Genomic DNA, 19,810 nt, shown 5'->3' on the forward strand with positions numbered 1-19,810 from the left:
GAGTGAATTGTTTTCCTCAAGCTTCATAGTTTGTCGGAACCGAAGTCCCAGTCCTACACCATTTTTACAAGGTGTGATTTTTATTGTCAAAAGCTCTATAATTATGGTCTTAGCTTCTGAGTAGAAACTTTTATCTCCAAAGTATTCACAGATTCTGATATTTCTTTTAAAGTAAATTTTCCTGAACCTTACATTGGGGAAATATTTTGTAAGTCTGTGGAGTTGCCACTCAGGAGGGTAGTGTGCCATAGAGGAACATAAATCTATGTTGTTATTTTGTGTGCAGTTGGCTGACCTTTCTGTGATAGCAAATGAATTTTCCTCATCAAGATGTCATGGCTATAGTGATGGTGATAATGAAGGTGATGATAATGACAACAAGGACAAAGATGATAACCTGTGGGGGGGTTTTGTGTGTTTTGAAAGTGTCTGAGTTCTGTTTCAAAAACTTGCTCTTGATTTGTTGGGCTACAATAACAGTTTTTGTGAAGTATTCAATATTTGTCTTCTATTTAGAAAGAAACAGAAATCAAAGTATGCATTTGCTAATAGCAGTTTTTCTCCTGCTCTGGATTAATCTAGGTACATTGGTTATAAACATTTTGGAAACTATTTTATAGCAAAAGCCGTTATTCCTTGGAAACCAATTATTTCCTTACATTTTTGTAAGGAAACTTCTATATGCTAATTTCTTCCTTCCAAATTTTATTTTGAAAACAGGATAATAAATTGTGTGTTCAGCTATTTAAAAATGAGTTGCCTGTTCCTTTGTTAAGTGCATCTTTTCTGGCAAAGTTAATTTTGCATTTCATTGGTGATTTTTAATTTTTTAATGATGTACATGTTTTCAATAACAGAGTGCTTGGTTTCTTGGAAATTTGACATATGCCTCAAGAAAGAAGAAAGGAAAAGAAAAAATAAAGGGAGAGAAAAGGAGGGAGAAGGAGAAAAAGAATAGCAAATAGCTGGATGATTGCTTTAGTTTACTTAAAGATAGTCCTGCAGGTGGCGATAGAAACTCATAAATGATGAAACTGCCAAGGTAAATTTCTGTGGACTACTTCTTGGGGATTTTAATTTCAGCAATTTATTTTTAATTTGATACAATAATCTGCAAGCAGAAATTATTACATTAGTAAAAAAATTTAAATTTCCATGTGTAATTTTCTGCTTCATTTTTTGTAATAATTTTCTCATATAGTCTATGGCATGTTCATCTTTATGCAGAAGGGATAAGATCCAGATTATGGCCAAACTGGTACAGATTTCATATGTCAATTAAACATTTTAAGCCTTTTTATTATGTTTTATTTGTACTTAATTTTCAGTTAAGTGTTTCTGGCTATGTCATTGGTTAGGTTTGGCTTTTATGGAGAATTTTGTTTGGTTAGACAATGCTGTATGACTGTGTGACTGTGTGTGTGTATGTGTGTGTGTGTGTGGGTGCATGAGTGCACGCACAAAGACACAGCTTCGCATCACAGTGTTAAACACAGTTGTTTTTAGAGGTATTTTCTTCCTTAAGTAGTTAAGATTAGTTTTAATATGTTCAGAATCACAAATTGCTCTAAAGATACTACCCAGGGTTGAAAAAATAACACAAAAAATCTCTTCTAAAACATTAGAAAAATCATAGTGAATATGATATTATGTTTTCAATTACTTTAGTTATTTCATTTTAGACATTAGACGTTATCAAAGCAAAGTTAAAGGATCAACTATTTTGGAGTTCATTGTTCACTGCTACTCAAGGTTCAAAAGTTCTTAAATTGCTTTTTGTGTGTGTGTATATATACACACACACACACACATACAAATATATATATATATATATATATATATATATATACACACACACATCTTTTAAGTTTGAGTTTAAAACTGCTAACTCTGGAGTGATTTGCTTAAGCATAAAGCTAATTTCAGCTCTCCTATTTTCTTGAAGTCTCATTTAAAAAACCTTGCAGTGCACATTTTCAAGGGGAACTGCCTTGATTCTAAGAAAATGTAATTATTTTGGTTTAAATGCTTTAGGCTTTCAATGTTGAGTGCCATCATCAGACAACTGTGATAGTCTTAAGGAAATTATGTGAATTTTAGTCTTTGTCTTTCTTCTGAACATTTCACTAAGTCTTATGTTAAAGTTGAAAACCAATAAGGTCTTGTATACTATACCGTTGGATCCAGACTTCCTTGTAATAGAAGAGGGGGGTGGGGAAAAAAAAGGAAACCTTCTGGCCTTCTTATATTCTGTTTCAATTGCTCTTCCAATTACTCATGAGGGAGAAGAGTGGAAGGCAACTCAGACCCTCTGAAAACCTATTTTGCTGCCTTCATATAAAGAATATTCAGTTCTCTGCTCTGTTAGCAGCTGACCAAAATCTAATCCATTAAAAATATATCGTGGTAAGCAGTTCTTGAAAATGTTTATAATAAATGGTAAGAGCCAAGCTTCCACTGTGAGATTAGCAGTTGGAACAGGATGTGTTCATCAGGAAATAGGTTATTGCCTGGCCAGTTGTCCTGCAGAGAAACCTGCAGGATAGATGAGGATTTAAAAGCTTGCAGTGTAAGGATTTTGTTTGATTTCCCCCTTTTGCTTTCTTTTGCATATAACAGTGTTGTTTATCACACATGAGGTTCTTCTCAATGAATCTATTATGAACTTCATTTTTATGAGCCAGAAGCCTGGCATGTTTGGGGGGGTTGACCCCATCCACACCCCATGATCATCCAATGACCTATGAATATTAATGTGACTAATTCACTTTGACAGAAGAGGCTTTGTAGCTTGAAAAAAAATAAAATTTTGGAAAAAAAAAAAAAGAAAAATCTTGCTGAGGATTATGGTGACATTCCAGCTTTCTGCTTGATTGCAGTCCAGCCTCTGTGAGTGGACAGTAATGCTCATGAATAATGCCTTCTACGTGGATGATACCTATGGTAACACACGCCAAGTGACTAAGAGATCAAATACACTGGCTAAAAAGCCTTAGGGAAGCATTATGTGTCTGAGGTCTGATCTATTGTCTGGGAGGTCGGAGAGTGTTAATGCACTCTGCAAAGATTACACTCCCTCTCTAATTGCTCAGACACTTCCTTAAAGGATTTAAACAGTCAGGGAAGGTGACGCTCCGTGTCAATTTTTGTCTTCTGCCTGCAGTTGAAGTTTATCTGTCTTTCCACTGAGACCACTAGATCAAGTATCCTAGACAGTGTCAAAGGCATAAACTCTGAATTAGGAATGAAAGCAATGAGAGATGTTATTTACAGCTCCATTATTACTTGCTCTTTAAATGCTCTGCATTCCATTTCTGGTGTTTACATTGTAGAAATGACGGCACCTCTGTCTTCAAAAGGAGGGCTGAAAAGGGTCTAAGGCTTTGCTTTGACTTTTGATCAGATAGATTTTCATAATCTTTTCTCAGAGTGGTAATTCCCAGTGTGGCATTTTGCATTGGGTTTATTTCTGTTAAATGTGGAGAATGGTGAACTTTAGCATTTCCTCTGTGTCGCCTCCCGCCTCCCAAAAGGCAAATAGGTGCACATACCTCCTTCTGAAATGTTTACCCAGAATTAGGCATGTACAAAACCCCTTCACATGCAGGACCTGATAACTTTGTCCAGACCTTTGTAGTAAACTTCAAGCAATACACAACCACCTTTTTAAGAAGCTCTGTTCTCTGTATTGGAGTATACTGATTCACTCTTGTGTCTGGGAGCTGATACACTGATTTTATCAGACTCTGTATCTCTTACATTGCTTTGATTAGATCTCAGTATTTTCTAAATGACACCAGAAAGCTAAAAGGAGATTTTACCAATTCTTTCACAGTGATAGTTTAGGAAGTAGTGGGGGCTGTGTGTTCAGAGGAGCATAATGAAGTCATTAAATTCATAGTCTGTGGCCAGAGGAGTGGAGAAGGCAAGCTTGCGCTCCACCCTGGGTCTCCTCTCCCCACTAGGCACAGTCAGTTGCGTCATTAGGAGGTAGGAATTTGTCTTAGATCAGTCCCAATTGCTAATACAAATTGTATATGTGGCCTACGGCTTGCAATATAATATTTATGTAGCTTCTGAAAGAGACCTGGGAGGATTCCCTATAATTCAAGATGGTAGTCTGAGTGATGGGTGTAGAAGGATTTTTTTTTTTTTTTTTTAACAAAGAAATCCTTGTTTGTCCCATGGGATTTTCACACTTTTCGACTGACGGCGTTGTATTTTACTCCTCCTGTATAAAGCTGTCAGTGTATTCGTTATATGTGTCTCTTGAAGACTCTGAGCAGATGATGGGAACAATTGCTGGAGGGAGAAAAACACATTCGAATCAAAATCTTCAGAATTGTGTTTCTTTAGGATCTCCTGTCCCTCCTTCTACGAGGACTGTCCCTCGCACTTTTTCTTATTGTGTGTTATCTCACACTGTTGGTAGATTACACTGAATGTTTCATCTGTATATAAAAATTAAAAATTCAAACAAAAATCTGGCCCACATGAAGAACAGGCCCTTTGGGCATATGGTTCATTATGCATATTCATTTAATTACTAAAACACTTGCGATGGCTTTTCTGCCCTTGCTTTCAACTTGCAAAGTTGGATCTCTTCTGTTGCACAGAAAATGTAGCAGAGAATACTGCTGTACAAGAGAAGTAAAGAAAAGGGGGCTTTGAGAAAATGCAATTCACCAAACGGAGGTAGGATCCTCAGTATGAAACTGAGAGAAGCAGGAATTTCTCTCCTCTTCCTCTCTTTCCTCTTCTCCTGCCATTTTCCACATGGCCCCCGAAGGCTGCTTTTACTGTGGTTAGTTTATATGAATATGAGCGGGGAAGTAATACGAGACTAAGGATGTAGGTTTCAAGTAGGTTCCCTCTGAGCCACTCGGGCCTCGTGATGAAGCTGTCTCAGTTTTATTGGTTAGAAGGGAACTGCTATGAAAGTGTGACTTTAATTGATTTTTCAGGGCAAACAGGTGGTGATGGTTTAGACATTCCCTGGCCTCCATGCCACTCCTAATTTGGGGCTGCACATATAATAGCTTTATTAAAATAAACAATCTCCTGGCTTTGGTTTTACCTGAACATCTGCCTCTAGGTTTTTAAAGAAGCTCTTAAAATATTTTCATTTTGTGCTTAAAAGGACCAGATCCAAAAATAGCTGAGGAAGACTTCATTTTCTATCCATGCCATCAAACTTAATACTTTTGCCTGATAATAAGGACATTAAAATTCCAAAGATATTAAAATCCAAATAGGATCATTGTTGTTTCAGTAGCTTAAATGCACACACACATACACACACACACACACATTTATTTACATGATGCAACAGATTTTGAACATCATAAGCTGAAACTTGAATTTGTGGTGGTTGGATTTTGATTTGAACTTTCATTTTGGTGAGCAAAGGATTGTTTAAGGATGTATATGTGTGGGATATGTGTGTGTGTGTGTGTGTGTGTGCGCGCGCGTGTGTATGTGTGTGAGATGCACATGCATAAAGACCATTTTTTTTTTTGATTTCTTCCTGATTTGTCGTGATGTCTCAGCATTATAAAAAGGCTTCTTGGATTTATCCTGATCAGAATAAATTTAAGACTTCTAAAAGCATTGCTAAGGGAAGGAGGACCCAAATCTTGGCATCCTTTTTGTTTTTAGTGTCAAGTATGTGCGGTTCTGATACAAACACAATTTTGCTTTTCAATTAAGCAAATAGGTAGTCTAATGGGAGGCCATCCAAGACATTCTTGATAGGATTCCTAAAGGAATTGTATTCTGTTATAAATAGCTTCACTCACTAATCACTATTGGAGGGTCCCCAAATTAAGGCACCTTAGTCTGTTTCAGGCAGGCTGAATATAGACAGAGCTATTGCAGGCTTAATGTGAACTTGCTGCCACCCTGCTTCTTTTAGTGCCAGACATAAAGCTTCAAGTGAAGTAACTTAATACAGTGAACGGCTTTACTCCATCACTGCACTAATGCTAATTATATACACTTGTTTTATTACCCAGAGCGCTTTTTCTGTATTCATTCTGATCTAATCTTTCTATGAACATGGAGGAGTATGTCATTAGTGTTAAGTTTAAGCTTTTAGTCACATATGCAGCCTGATTTTCATGTGACCAAAGCCAGAGAACACTTTTAGAGACAGCTCTGTCCACTTAGAGGATAATTAGAGCTCCACTGGACTTCCACCATGGAGGGTCCTATGGTGCCAAACATGCACTTCTGAAATGACTGTGACACGTATCAGTACATTTAGTGGGATTTTGTGTGTGTGTGTGTGTGTGTGTGTGTGTGTGTGTGTGTGTGTGTGTCCTCTTTGGATATTCAGCTTTATAGGGAATAAAGAGAGGTATGAGGATTTTCCATCCCTTCCTTTAATCAGAGCACAGAACCTACTGATGGCCCTGAAAGTTGTATTTACCAAAATCAGACTTGCAACTGCTCAATTACCAGCTTCTGCAAAAATGCATAATGAGAAATTTATTGCCTGATTCTACACCTGAAATTTTGATCATTATATGGGGAAAAAGCCAATAGTGGTGGCACATTAGATGCTTTTTTCTTTCATTTAGTTTTGTGTTTCTCTAATTTTTAAACTAGTTGTTCTGCCTCTGAGAGTGGTGTGGGGTTTTTTAATTGGGCCACAGGTGACTGTTGGACTTTGTTCTACTTAAATAAAATCATCAAGAAACATAAAGTATAGGATTGCTGGAAGCATGATGCAAATATTAAAATGATGGGATTTTAATAAATAACACTTAAAACGGAAAAACTGTTTAACATGAAATGCCTAATAATGTAGGTAAACCTTTTTTTTCCTCCTTAAAAATCCATTAATACATTCAAAAGGGGTTTGTGAACAAAAAATTCTATTTCTAAAAGACTCCAGTCTAAAATCCCCAACTTGTATTTACTATTAAGATTACATGGAGTTCTACACACATAGGCTTCCTCTATCATCAGAATGCAGTTTGCCACATTCTTATTATATAAGTGTTCAGTGTACTGTTAATGTAAAATTGATAGTTTGAAAATTATATGCATTGTTTATTTAAAAAGTCATAGAGAATAATAAAAGTAAGAATCCTACAATCCAGGTGTATGCCCAAAATACTTTCAGGAATAAGCTACCAATTGGGATCACCCCACCCCCACCCCCAATTTAAAAAAAAAAAAAAACTAGAATGAACTAGTTGAATTTTGTCTGGAGGAGGCAAGATATCAAGATTGATTTTTTTCCCCTAATGGACCAATCAGGTTACTTTGCTGTGTAGAATTAATTGAAGAAGATGTCATTTAGATACCAGTAATAGAATTTTTCAGATGCACATTGATTTCAAGAAAACTAATGGTTAATGAATTCGATTTGGTAAAGTTTGTATCATTCATGAAAACCAGAGGAGGACTTGGGAGGTGCAGGTGGAAATAAGAAGGTTTTCGTGGAGGATAAGGCAGGGAAGGGCATTTAACTCTGGGTCCTAAACCAGTTGCAGTTTGCCAAGACCTTTCTCCCATGATGAGTGAATGGTTCCTCACCTTCTTGTAGGTAAGAACTGTGCCTGGAATAACAAGACCTTTCTGTGTCTACAGGAACCTTCCAGAGTTGTAGAATAGGTTCCCTTATCAGTACAAGTGGCCTTCCATAATTTCCCTGGGTATATTTATTTTTTTTTATATTTTGCTACTGTATCATTTTCTATTGCTATTATACCTAATTGCTTTAAACTTAGGTGGCTTGAGACAACAAAAATTTATTATCTCATCATGCTGGAGGTCAGAATTCTAACCTAGCTAACACCAAGGGAGGGCTATGCTCCGGAGGGATCTGTTTCCACCTCCCTTAGCTCATTTTCAGAGCCAACAAGGCAAGTCTGAAGTCCTTAGGTCTTTTCCTGGCTCCATTTTCTACCTCCCCTTTTCCACTCTTAAAAACTCTTGTGATTACATGTGGCTCACCCAGGTAATCCCCATCATGTCCCTCTTTTAAACTCAAATATTAGCAATTTAACTCCATCTGCAATCTTACTTTCCTTTACAATGTCACATATCAGGTTCTAGGGGATAGTTCATGGATCTCTAGCTAGGTTCTGACATCTTTATTGCTTCCTAATGGATAAGAATTTCTGGAGCAAGTTCTGGTTTCATGCACAGAAAGTACTTTAGTAAGAGATGTGGATTTGGGAGGAGAGAAGAGATTGTATTCTGGTCATTCTAATCTGAGAGTAGTTGGAAGGAGAGGGAGAGGGGAGAGAGGATGAGTGGGAAATGTGGGGGGATCATGAGCTGAAATCGATTTCCATGCATTTATGAATTTTTGTGAGGATGAATCCAACTACTCTGTATAACTATAAAGTTGTAATAGAAAAAGCAAAACTTTATTATTATGGTACCATAATATACCCTAATAATTTATCCAAAAACTATATCTAAATAAATCACATGGGACTACATGTAATCAGTAGCTGCTAGGTGAGAAAACTGTTCATTTCTTTCATCCAATAAATAACAGCAGTATAATGCCTTACATATGGCAAATCCTCCATGAATACCGGTTGACTGGATGTTTGGATTTAATTCTGCAGTTTTAGTTGATTTGGAATCTGTGATGTGTTTGAGCACCTTGGCTTCCAGGGCATTGATGCACAGTATAGACCCGAAATGAAGCATTCATGGGAACTTTATTCATGCTCACACTTTCCAAGCCACACACAAGTGGCCACACTGAGAAGGCACTAGGAGAACATTTGATAATCATGCATTCTGAAATGATTCTAGCTTTGTTCTCTTGCATCTGTATTATCCAAAGCCATACTTTGGATTTGAGTTCAAGGCTTCCCCATTTACCCTTTACACTCTAGTCTATGAGCTTCCTTATGACAATGCCCAACTACTGTGTTGGATAACAATGAATAGCATTTGATTTAAATGCTCCAATGTTGACCCCCAGTTGCAATTTGATGTGTACCTGTTCCATATAAGCCTACATCATATGTTTTATAAGGAATACAGAGATAAATGAGTAAAAAAAAATCTGGTGAGAAAACTATAGATGGAACCAAAATAAACATGGTCCTACTCAAAAGTCTATGTTCCTAGTATCTTATAGAAAGAATGGCTTGTTCCAACTTGGGAAACTGGTGAAGAAGAAAAAGGATCATTCCTAGAGATGCTTTGAATCAAAGCATCGAGAAGGAAAACAGTTTTTGAGAATGGCCAATGCATGTGACCAGAATGTAGGAACTATGGTAAGAAATATAGAGAGAAAGCATTGCAAATGTAATTTCAGGTCTTATTTTGATTTGTTGGGCCATGAATAGCAAACAGAGTTTTAGACTCTATATGCAGTGGGAAGAAATATAAAAGGCTTTGAGAATAAAATGCTTTGCTGAGAACTTACTGTAGAATGGATCAGAAGTAGAGAAAATTATGAATAATATATAAATTAGGAGTGTATTAGAATAATCCAAGTCCTATTTAACTGGCAAACTGTTAGAGCCCCATTCAGTCTACTGTGGTGTGTGGGTGTTTGTGTTTGGGAAAGAAGCAAACAAGTTATTTTAAAATGATGAAATTCCTTTCCTATATTTAGAAATTGGAAGAGTTCATATCATGAACTCTTTGAAAAACTTTTTATCTTAAAATGAATTAAGATTTGAAATAAGTTAAAAATTAAAAAAGTCCAGTGATTCCCATGCCTACTTAAGTAAGCCAACTCTTCCCAGTGATAACATCTTACATAACCAGCGGGCTTACAGTGGCTTAAACCAGGAGACTAGTGTTGACATCAGACTATTGGCTAAGACACAGATCTGTTTCAAGTTTCACTAGCTTTTACATGTACCTGGTATTGGTGCATTCTAGTTTACATACCAGATAAACCTATTTATAATCAAGATGCAGAAGTATTCTATTTTCATAGAGAACCTCACACCTGTTACACCCTAATGTCCACACACCCCAAACTCAACCTTAGAAACATGTCTGTTTTCTTTTGCTATAACTCTAATTTTTCATCACGGTAGCTCTAACAATGTTATGTAAAAGGAATCAGCTGGGTGCAGTGGTGCATGCCTGTAATCCCAGTGACTCCGGAGGTTGAGTCGGGGGATTTCAAGTTCAAAGCCAGCCTCAGCAAAAGCAAGGTGCTAAGCAACTCAGTGAAACCCTGTCTCTAAATAAAATATGAAATAGGGCTGTGGATGTGTGCCCCTGAGTTCAATCCCTGGTACCAAAAAAAAAAAAAAAAAAAAAAAGGAATCATACCACATGTAATTCACTAAGATGGGCTTTCTCACTTTGTGATCTTCAGATCCATCCCTATTCTGTACATTAGTAGCTCATTCTTCTTGTCTTGAAGATTAGAGGACTAGGTATGTCACACCTACTTTTGGATGAACAATCAGCCAAAACTGAGTGGGATATGGAGCCTGTAGAGAGAAGCTGCTGTTTGATAGTACCCTAGTGTTTACCTTGTGGTCTGCCACCTGGGTTTCCTGCAAGTCTGTCTGTACTACTTATTTGATCTCTGTGGGCATTTTGGTCTATAACCCGTGGCAGTGGCTAACATTTCTTACACTGATATAAAAGTAGCAGTGTTTCTGAATCACTGTATGTGATCCAAGAAAAGAAGGGTACCTTTGCTCAGGCAAGTTTGAGAAACAATGTGTCAGAGTCAGACTTGATATTACATTTTTTTTAAAAAAAAAAACATGGTATGTTCTATGATTTTCTGTAGTGCCTGCCCATTTACTAAACCACAGATTATTTTAAAAATGATTTTTACTACAAAGGAGTTTGTACAGGTATGAGGTAGAGGTCTCAGAGGTCAAGGGTTGAGGCTGTTAAAGAAACTGGCCGCTGCCTTTTTCCGTGTGTGTTGATGGAGAAGGGGGAACCTATGGCCGAGTACAGTAGAAATCCAAGCCCAGGACCTCAGCATCTCCCCACGGCTTTGTAACCATCATAGTTTGATATGAGGGTATTGTTTGGTTAGTGCTTTTTTATCCTCTTCTTTGTTCCCCAGTCTGGAATTTCTAACTTTAAAAATCAGCACTTTGGCTTCTGTTGTAGCACTTCCAATAGAAGTGGCTACATGGGAACCCTGAATCCATGGCTTATGGAAGGTGAGAGCAGAATCACATGCATTGGTTCTGGAGTTATGTGAACTGCTGTTAAAAAAAAATTGCAAAACGGTTTACATGTACAAGAGGTATAAAGCTATGCACACACACATACGTTTATATATATACGCACACACATTTTATTTATTTAAACAAAATAAAAAGAAAAGATCAATTTAAAAATCGAAAATTCTCATTATTTTAGTTCTTTCTCTGACTTTCTGTGACTGAATCCTCCTTTCTACATCTCAGAAGAAGTAACATTGGAACTGAGTGCTTTCACCAACTCTGTATTTATATCTGAACAATGTATTCAATTATGCCTATTTTTGAAGGCTATATAAAAGAAGTCATGTTGCACTTTTAAACAATTAAAACATCTTCTTGAGGTTTCTGGTTTTTATCATTATTCATCTTATCTTTTGAAGAACAAAGTTAATTACCTTGATGAACAAAATTAATTATTTTTTTTAAAAAGTTTTGGCACTGGTGACTGAACTAGGGGGTGCTTTACCACTGAGCTATATCCCCAACCCTTCTTTAAAATTTATTTATTTATTTTTGAGACAAGGTTTCACTAAGTTGTCCAGATTGGCCTCAAATTTGCAATTCTCTTGCTTGAACCTCCGGAGCTGATGGGATTACAGGCAGGTTGACAAAGAAAATGTATAATATCAAATTAATCAATTATATTTCCTATGGTTTGTGCATTTCATGGGATGTTTAAAGAATCCATCTCTGACCCCCAAAATCATTAAGATAGGATTTAATATTTTTTTTACGATTTAAACTTTTACATTAAAGATTTTAATCTATTCTTGGTTTGATTTCATTTTAGCTTTCTTGGTATCAATTGACTTATACCACTTATGATATACTCTACCTTTCCTCAGCAATTCCCACTCAGACATTATGTTAGTCAGTTTTCCATTGTTGTGACAAATACCTGAGATAAACAGTTTCTAAGGATGAAAGGTTTATTTTGGCTCTTCATTTTAGAGGTTTCAGTTCCTGGTTGCTTGGCCCTGATGCTTTGAGCCGGAGGTGGCAGGGTACATCATGTGGGAACACTTGGTAAAGGAGGATTGTTTAAACTCATGGTGACCAGGAAGCAAAAAGGGATTCAGGAAGGGACTGAGGGTTTCTATATCCCTTTCAAAGACACACCCCCCAATCACCTAACTTCCTCCCAATACCCCCCCCCCCCCCGTTCCTAAAGGTTCCATCACCTCCCAGTAGTTTCATGAGCTGTAATATAAGCCTTCAATACATTGGCCTTTGGGAGACATGATCCATACGATAGCAGTAATAAACTAGGGCTGGGATTGTGGCTCAGGGGTAGAGCTCTCACTTAGCATGCATGAGGCACTGGGTTTGATCCTCAACACCACATAAAAATAAAATAAAATGGTACTGTGCCCACTTACAACAAAAAATAAAAGTTTAAAACATTAATTAATTAATTAACTTTGCATATATAGGTGGACTTCTCCATTGATCTATTACCTATCCTTCTACCAGTATTACTCAAATTTTATTTGGCCTTGGTTCTCATCTTTAGGAATGCTTTGGCGAAAATTCTTAGATTTTTATTCTCTTCCACATAAGAGTTAACTTTTTGTCTTCCACAAAAACAGAAAAAGAAAAAACCAATATCGAAAGTAATTCAGATTCCAAATTAGAATTCTTTAAAGCAAAGCATCCCTGTCCAAATCTATAGGCTTTTGCTATTCCCAAAGTTCTAGATCGTTTTATTACATAAAAATGAGACTTTGTTTTTCTGTTAATGTCTATTTGTATTGGCACACACATTTAAATCAGCACCATTGTATTTGAGCACCACACATATCTCCCATGCAGCCTTTACACTTGGGGCATTTTTCCTTCTATTTAAAGTGCATCTTTTATATATGTGTTTGCGAGACTCTTTTGGAGATAAGGGATTCCTGGCTCATGTTTTTATGAAAATATCTTTGCTTAACTCTTATTCATAGACAATTTGCTATATATAAGATTCTAAATTGAAAGACTGAAAAATACATACATATTAAATTATTCTTCTATCTTCTTGCCTCCCTTGCTGCACTGAAATATAACATCACTCAAATTGTTTTTTCTTTATAGTTGAATTTTCTGGTCTCTCTAGCGGTTTCTATTTTCCCCAAGTGTTTTTCTCAAGAGTATTTTAAGACTGGATTTGTCTTTATTTATCCTAATAAGGATAGTATTAAGTGGGGGAGAGCTTCCTTTATTAGTGTCTTTCAACATTTATCAGAAATTTTAGAGCATTTTATTTTTATGTAATGTTTTTCCCTCTTTCTCACATGAATAGTCTATCCCCACCCTGAACCCTTATAAAACATAAATTAGAACACCCCGTTTCTGTCTTCCATGTCTCTTGACCTCTCATATATCTTTTTGTCTCTTGTCTGCATTCTGAATCATTTCTTTGGAATTCTCTCTCAATTTGCTAATTTTCTGTTCAATTTCCTTTAGTTTCTATCAATTTGTACATCCTGTGTGTTTAAATTTATCCCCTTTCCTTTACGACGCTCCTGTCCAATAATTTAGCACATATTAAATTAGCAAAATCTTAGGTAAGCATGGATCTAGAAAACCATATTTAATGCCCCTGACAGTTCTATTACATTTCTACAATAATCTTTCTACTTTTCTGGACTATTTTGTTGCTTCTCTTTTCCTCTCAAACTTAATATCTTCTCTCATCTCCACTCTCAATGACCAAGATTGACATAAATGACCCCCTGCTACCCTACTGGCTCCTTCTCTATCCCTCATCATCCTCTCTGCTGGAGTCCTCTGCTTTCCCTCTTAACTGTGGATGATCTGATTTGTTGCTGAGACCAAACTTATAACTTTCTGCTGGGGTCCCATTGTTTTTTACTGTTTTAAGAATATTGTCCCAATGATTTTCTTCTTTCTTCCAAATCATTTTTCCTTCCTAACTCCCTCCTTCTCCAATTTTTTCTCCCTTTGTCTTTTCTCTCTTTGTCTACCTTTTTTTTTTTTTTTTTTTTTTTTTTTTTTTTTTTTTTTTTTGCTCTTCTGTCCCTCTCTTTCCTAGAACATTGCTTCATTCTCTTGCAGGCACTTTTTTTTTTTTTTTGCTTTTTTTGCTCTCCTTTATAACAAACTCTTTGGCAGAGTCCTTACTGCATTTCTCAGTATTATCCCTTAATATTGAGTCAGGGATCATCTTACTCAGAGAAATACGTTGGTTTTTTAAACTACTATATTTGATTTCCAGAACACCACCATCTCCTCCTGTATCCCCCTCTCTCTGGCTGCTCCTCAGCATCTTTCTCTGATCCCTTCTGGTATTTTCAATCTCTAAATTTGGACCAAGGATCACTCCTAGGCCATTTCTCTCTATAGTTGCTTGCTTGCTTCCTAAGATTTTTCAATCTGATGTCTTTAAATACTTTCTGGATACTGATAATACATAAATTTTTGTCTCTAGCCCTAGCCTCTAGCCTGAGCTCCAAACCATGCATCCTGTGTCATCTTTGTTTTCATAGGGACACCTCCCATCCCTCTCCTTAAACTCACTCTTCCTCAGACTTTCTCTACTAATGAATAGATCCATTCTTACAACTTTTGAGGCCCCACACCTTGGTATTCTCACACATTCCATTTTTAAAAAAATCTTCTCATCCAAACGATCTGCATGTCATCTGGGCCCTACTTTATCAACAATTGACATGACCACTTCTTATCAATTTTCTTGCCATTATTGTGGTTCTAAGCTACAATCAACTCATTAAAATGGGTCATTAAAATATTTGTTCATAAAATTTATTTTTAGTTTTTCCTCCTCATGCAGTGTTCCTTCTTAGATACAAGTCAGATCACGTTATTATTGTGCTCATAACATTCTCAATCGAAGTTTGCATTGTGTCTTTCGCTTCAGACACAAGGGTTCCTTGCTGTTCCTTGAACATTCTAGAAAGAAAATGGCATCCTTCCACTTCCCAGCCTTGGTGCTTGCTGTTACTTCTAGCTGGAAACACCCTTCACCTGACACACACACTTCCACCAAGGGCTTGGCTCTCATGTCACCCTCCAAGCAAGGCCTTCCCTGACCACCTGCTTATAATTGTAGAATCGGCCCCAGTGGGTGGTATCCATGTCCTTTTACTTTTGTTTTTGTTTGATTTCATTTTGTTTCATGGTAGCTCTTTTTATCACCTGATATAAAATATGTAGCTTACCTAGTTATTCTATATGTATTATCCCAAATCTCAATATAAGCTCCATGAAGTCTGGTTTTTGTGTGTTTTTATATTTCTTTCTTTTTTTTTCTTCTTCACTCTTGTCCAAATTGATATGGTCCACAGTCAGTGCTTAGCAAATAAGGGTCAAAAGAAAGACGAATAATGAATTTTATGCTGGAGGGTGAACTAGTACAGAAAGATATGAGACTACTTGGGATGGGGTGAGGGAGGGAATACGCAGGAGTGAAGTCATGCTAAAGAAGACAAATTAATGTAGAAGAACAGTCATTTGATCTAAATGAAAAGTCATGCTCCACAGAGGGATATGTAAGTATAGATTTCCTGTTATATTTGTTAAAATGTTTTCTCAAATGGTTTTCTTAAACTATTTCATGCTGACATAGCTATTAAGACTTCTTCAGCTATCCTGTGCAGAAATGACAATGTAGATCAGTGAAAAATGTATGGGTCATTATAAGGAAGTTAGTTGTAAAAGTTGACTAGGAGTAAAAAAAAACTTTAAATTGGATGCTTGATTCTAATTATAAGAAGGAAAATTGAAGAAAGATCACATGCACTTTATCTTTTAGAAGAAGACACAACAGAAAGCTTTATCATCTTAAGGTCAAATAGCATTCCTTAAGTAGAGTACAGAACATTGAAGGTGCCAGTCTTGAAGTTAACGTGTTTGACTAGATAAAAGTTTCAATCTATAGATAAGAGAGCATACATATATGAAATTCATAACACTCATTTGAATGGGGAACTGTATCAGTTAAATATAATGTACTTGACTTATGTATATACCATCAACACAGCTATAAAACAGTTACTTTTAAATTGATATGAATGTTTTGATATTGTTTATAGATTTATAAATTTTAAGAAATGTCATGTTCGTGGATGAGAAGACCAGGTTAGTTAGGAGCCAAGTATTTGACATTTTTTTAAGGAAGAATAATAAGTAAATGATGACAGCAAGCACAGTAGTAAGTGTTAATGCAGGGGTGGTATTAAATAGTTTGCATTTTTTAATCTTGCAATATAATAACAAATATTATCTGTAGCATAGAGAAAGGATAGACTGAAATTTTATACAATGTACAAATAATCCTAGCACTAAAACTTAGATTTAATACAAAGATAAAGTAATAGATAAATGAAAATCATAGGTATATATGAAAAATATTTTGAGCATTATTAAATAAGATACACCGTGTGTTAAAAGACTGTCATACCCCAGTAAAGAATGGGTTTCCCCCAAAAAATATGAGAGTGGCTTCAACATTATAATGAATACATTATATTGTATTAAAATGAAAAGTAAAAATCCTCCTTCTTTCAGAAGACATAAAAATAAAACAGTTGAACAACCACCATCTATTCCTGATTTTGAAAATAATAATAGTGAAATAAGCCCTGGCTAGAACTGATACAAGTATTCCTACTTAAAGAAATGTTTTCATTAAGTTTGGGATGGATACAAAAGAGTATTTTTAAAAATAGCTAAAAGAGATAAAGAGTAGTAAAATCAATACTGTTGTGTGAATTTTCTGGTACTAATTGTATGTATTTGTATTGTTAATGTGATATGACTTACATAATTCAAACTGAAGCCAACCTCATGTTTAATAGAAAAATGAGACACTAGAAGAATTTTCATTACAGTTAGGAATCACACAATAACATCCTTCTCAGCAGTTTTGACATTGTTTTGTAGGAATAATGAGTTTAAACAAGAAAAAATTAAGTTTTGAATATTAGTAAAAACAGAAAAGATTCCATATTGGTCCAATAGTTTGTGACTATAATCTTAGAAACCCCCAGAAGAATGAAATAGAAAGCCATTTGAAACAATAAAGAAAACTTAGCAAGGGGGCAAATCTAAAAAAAAAACTAATTTATTCAAATTATTACCTTATATATGCTAACCATGGCTAGTTTCAAAAAATATTATGAAAGAAATGATTTTATTTACCTAGCCTCCAAAAATAAAACAAGCAAGAAATATATAATAGCTACATAAAAATAATTCTTTTAAAAGTTAGAAAAGCATCCAGCAATAAAACCACATTATTATTGGAAGGGGAGATTTAATATTTAAGAGGCAGTAACTTGTCCTTTCTAAGTTAATAGGTCACAAAGTGAGTTTTTCTTGCTGGCTGCTCATAAAAATAATTATCTTATCTCATCAACTAGATTACCTGTGAGTTTAAAAAAGAAAGTGAGGCTCAAGTTTGGAAGTAACTTGCCCAGGATTTCACTGCTGCTGCCTGTGACACTCATCAGGTGTTCTAGTCTGTTCATCCTGATTAGTGTGTTCCTTGGAGGCAGAGCTCTTCCTGTCTGCATCCATGCTCTTGCATTCACTGAAGCACTGGCCCTTGTGTTCAAACCCCCCTTTTTCTTCTGCAGTAGAGGATGTGAATTCCATAAGTTGATTGAACTTGGGCATGTCAGTGTGTGCTTTGTCTGATCTAGACAGTGTTAACTAGTAATTTTCCTGTAACCCTACAGTTCCCAAATCAGCAGAATTTTAATGAATATTTGGAAATCTGAAGATTTTGTCTGAAATACTTGGATTTGTAAATATTTGGGATGGATTTCGGAAGTAATTGATTTCTCTAGTCAAATAAATTTTTCACTGTTGGTAGAATGTGTTCCATGGCCTGCCTTTTTGTGACCTTGGATTTTTCCAGACTGTTTTCCCTAAATTCAGGCACTTTAAAATCTAGGTGCCAAAATATAGAATAGGGTGAGGTCCCTGTATTTGTCTGTTTCAGTGTTTTCACTGGCCAAGTCATTCTGCGCTCTTATTCTGCTACTATTTCTAAAACTGAGTTAATTGCATGTGAACTTGTGTATGTTTACACCTGTTTATGTTCCTAGATTGTTTAATTGTAAGTCAATGAGTAAGGATTTAAGATTATGCTCCTACTGTTTTATCAGTCACCCTGTGTTCTTTGTCTCCCTATCAGGTATTTTTGGTCACAGTCTGGAATTTTGAACTGTACATGATCCCCCTGGCATTATTGTTGCTCTTTGTCTACAATTTCATCGGACCCATGAAAGGCAAAATGAGCTGCATGCACGACAGCCAGGTGAGCAAAAATGGACATAGTTCTGGCTCGTGATTTGTGGAAAATGTGCTCACAATAGGAAACAACAACTACCACCGAATCACTCCCGGAATCTGTTTTGGTTGGGACCTGGGGAGCATCCCTGCACACATACCTGTTTCGCAATGGAGGTCTTTGTCTTCCCTCGGTGGCAGCTGTGTTAACTGTGTTTCCTGTCTCAGCCTACAACCTCTGCATGACTGGAGCCCTGTTGTTGCTGGTCTTTTTTTTCACGTGGGCAGTACTTGCGTGCACCCATCCAGTTCGCCATAAGGTTCCTGTGAACAATTTCCTCCACCACTAGAGAAAAACCTTTGGTGGATTCCTGACCCCCTCCAGGTCTTGTGGGACACTCCAGGGAGCTGACTCAGACCTTTCCATATGGGCAGCCCACACAATGTTCTCCTTTGGTCAGAAGAATCAGAGGATTCTCTGAAGCTTGTCAACTCCCAGGGCAATCAGAGTAAAAGCAGGTGGACGTAGATTCTTCTGTTCTCAGGTGACCAAATTAGTTTTTATTTAATTTTTTTTTTTTTTTTTGTAATTCTCTCATTTTCTGTCATGTAGAAGGAAGACCAGACAAGGGCCCTTCTCCTGGGCATCCCTTTAGCATGTACATATCTTGCTTCCTTTCTGACTCTCCTGCCTCAGCTCCCCTCATCTAGTCCCAAAGAATATTTTTGTGCTCCAGTGTGCAGAAACTTGTATTTATAGCCTAGCTTTAGGATGAATTTTGCTATTCCTTGATGGAGAACCAGGTTTAAAAAACAGAAACCCAAAGTTTTCAACTTGATCATTTCCTTTAGAAAGTGATTACTTATACCTGGGGTTTCCCAAGACTCAAAGCTAACCATTGTTACATATGTTTTCTTACGTTCTCACTTAAAAAATTTGTCTTTGAAACCATGAACGTTTATGGGATATTTCTGGTTTCATTTAGGATGCAGGGAAGGTGGAGAAAATGAATATTGTAGTAAGAGGTAAAACCTCAGGCACTTTCAAAATTCTTTTCTGTTCATTTTTGATTATTTAATGCAATAGATTTATAACAGTAAGATTTATAACAATAAGATAATGAAACCAAATAAATAAATGGGTTTAAAGTTTAGATCCATTGAAAGTGTTTTACTGAGGTATATAAATGAGGGAAATTAACAGAAAAACATCTGTCATAACAAATGTGATCAACTGACACTTTTAAAATGTTTAATCAGATTTCATTTGGCCCACAACATGCATGATGTGTGTTTGTAGTATCTATATGTGCATGTGTGTACATATGCATGTGTGTAAATAAACTTGCATATGTATGAATCTAAGTGTGTAT

General features: G+C 36.2%; 1 protein-coding gene across 6 annotated transcripts in view; it reads left to right on the forward strand.

The window, feature by feature from the left end:
- The window catches only part of Mctp2 (multiple C2 and transmembrane domain containing 2), a 220,093-nt gene that overhangs the window by 161,403 nt on the left and 38,880 nt on the right, over positions 1–19,810 (forward strand). For all 6 annotated transcript variants that reach the window (XM_078051223.1, XM_078051224.1, XM_005320102.5 and 3 more), the window contains one exon: positions 18,343–18,465. In XM_078051223.1, coding sequence (XP_077907349.1) covers positions 18,343–18,465 — 123 coding nt within the window. The remainder of the gene's footprint in view (positions 1–18,342; positions 18,466–19,810) is intronic.

Source organism: Ictidomys tridecemlineatus, chromosome 5 (genome assembly GCF_052094955.1).
Source record: "Ictidomys tridecemlineatus isolate mIctTri1 chromosome 5, mIctTri1.hap1, whole genome shotgun sequence".
Taxonomy (NCBI): Eukaryota; Metazoa; Chordata; class Mammalia; order Rodentia; family Sciuridae; genus Ictidomys; species Ictidomys tridecemlineatus.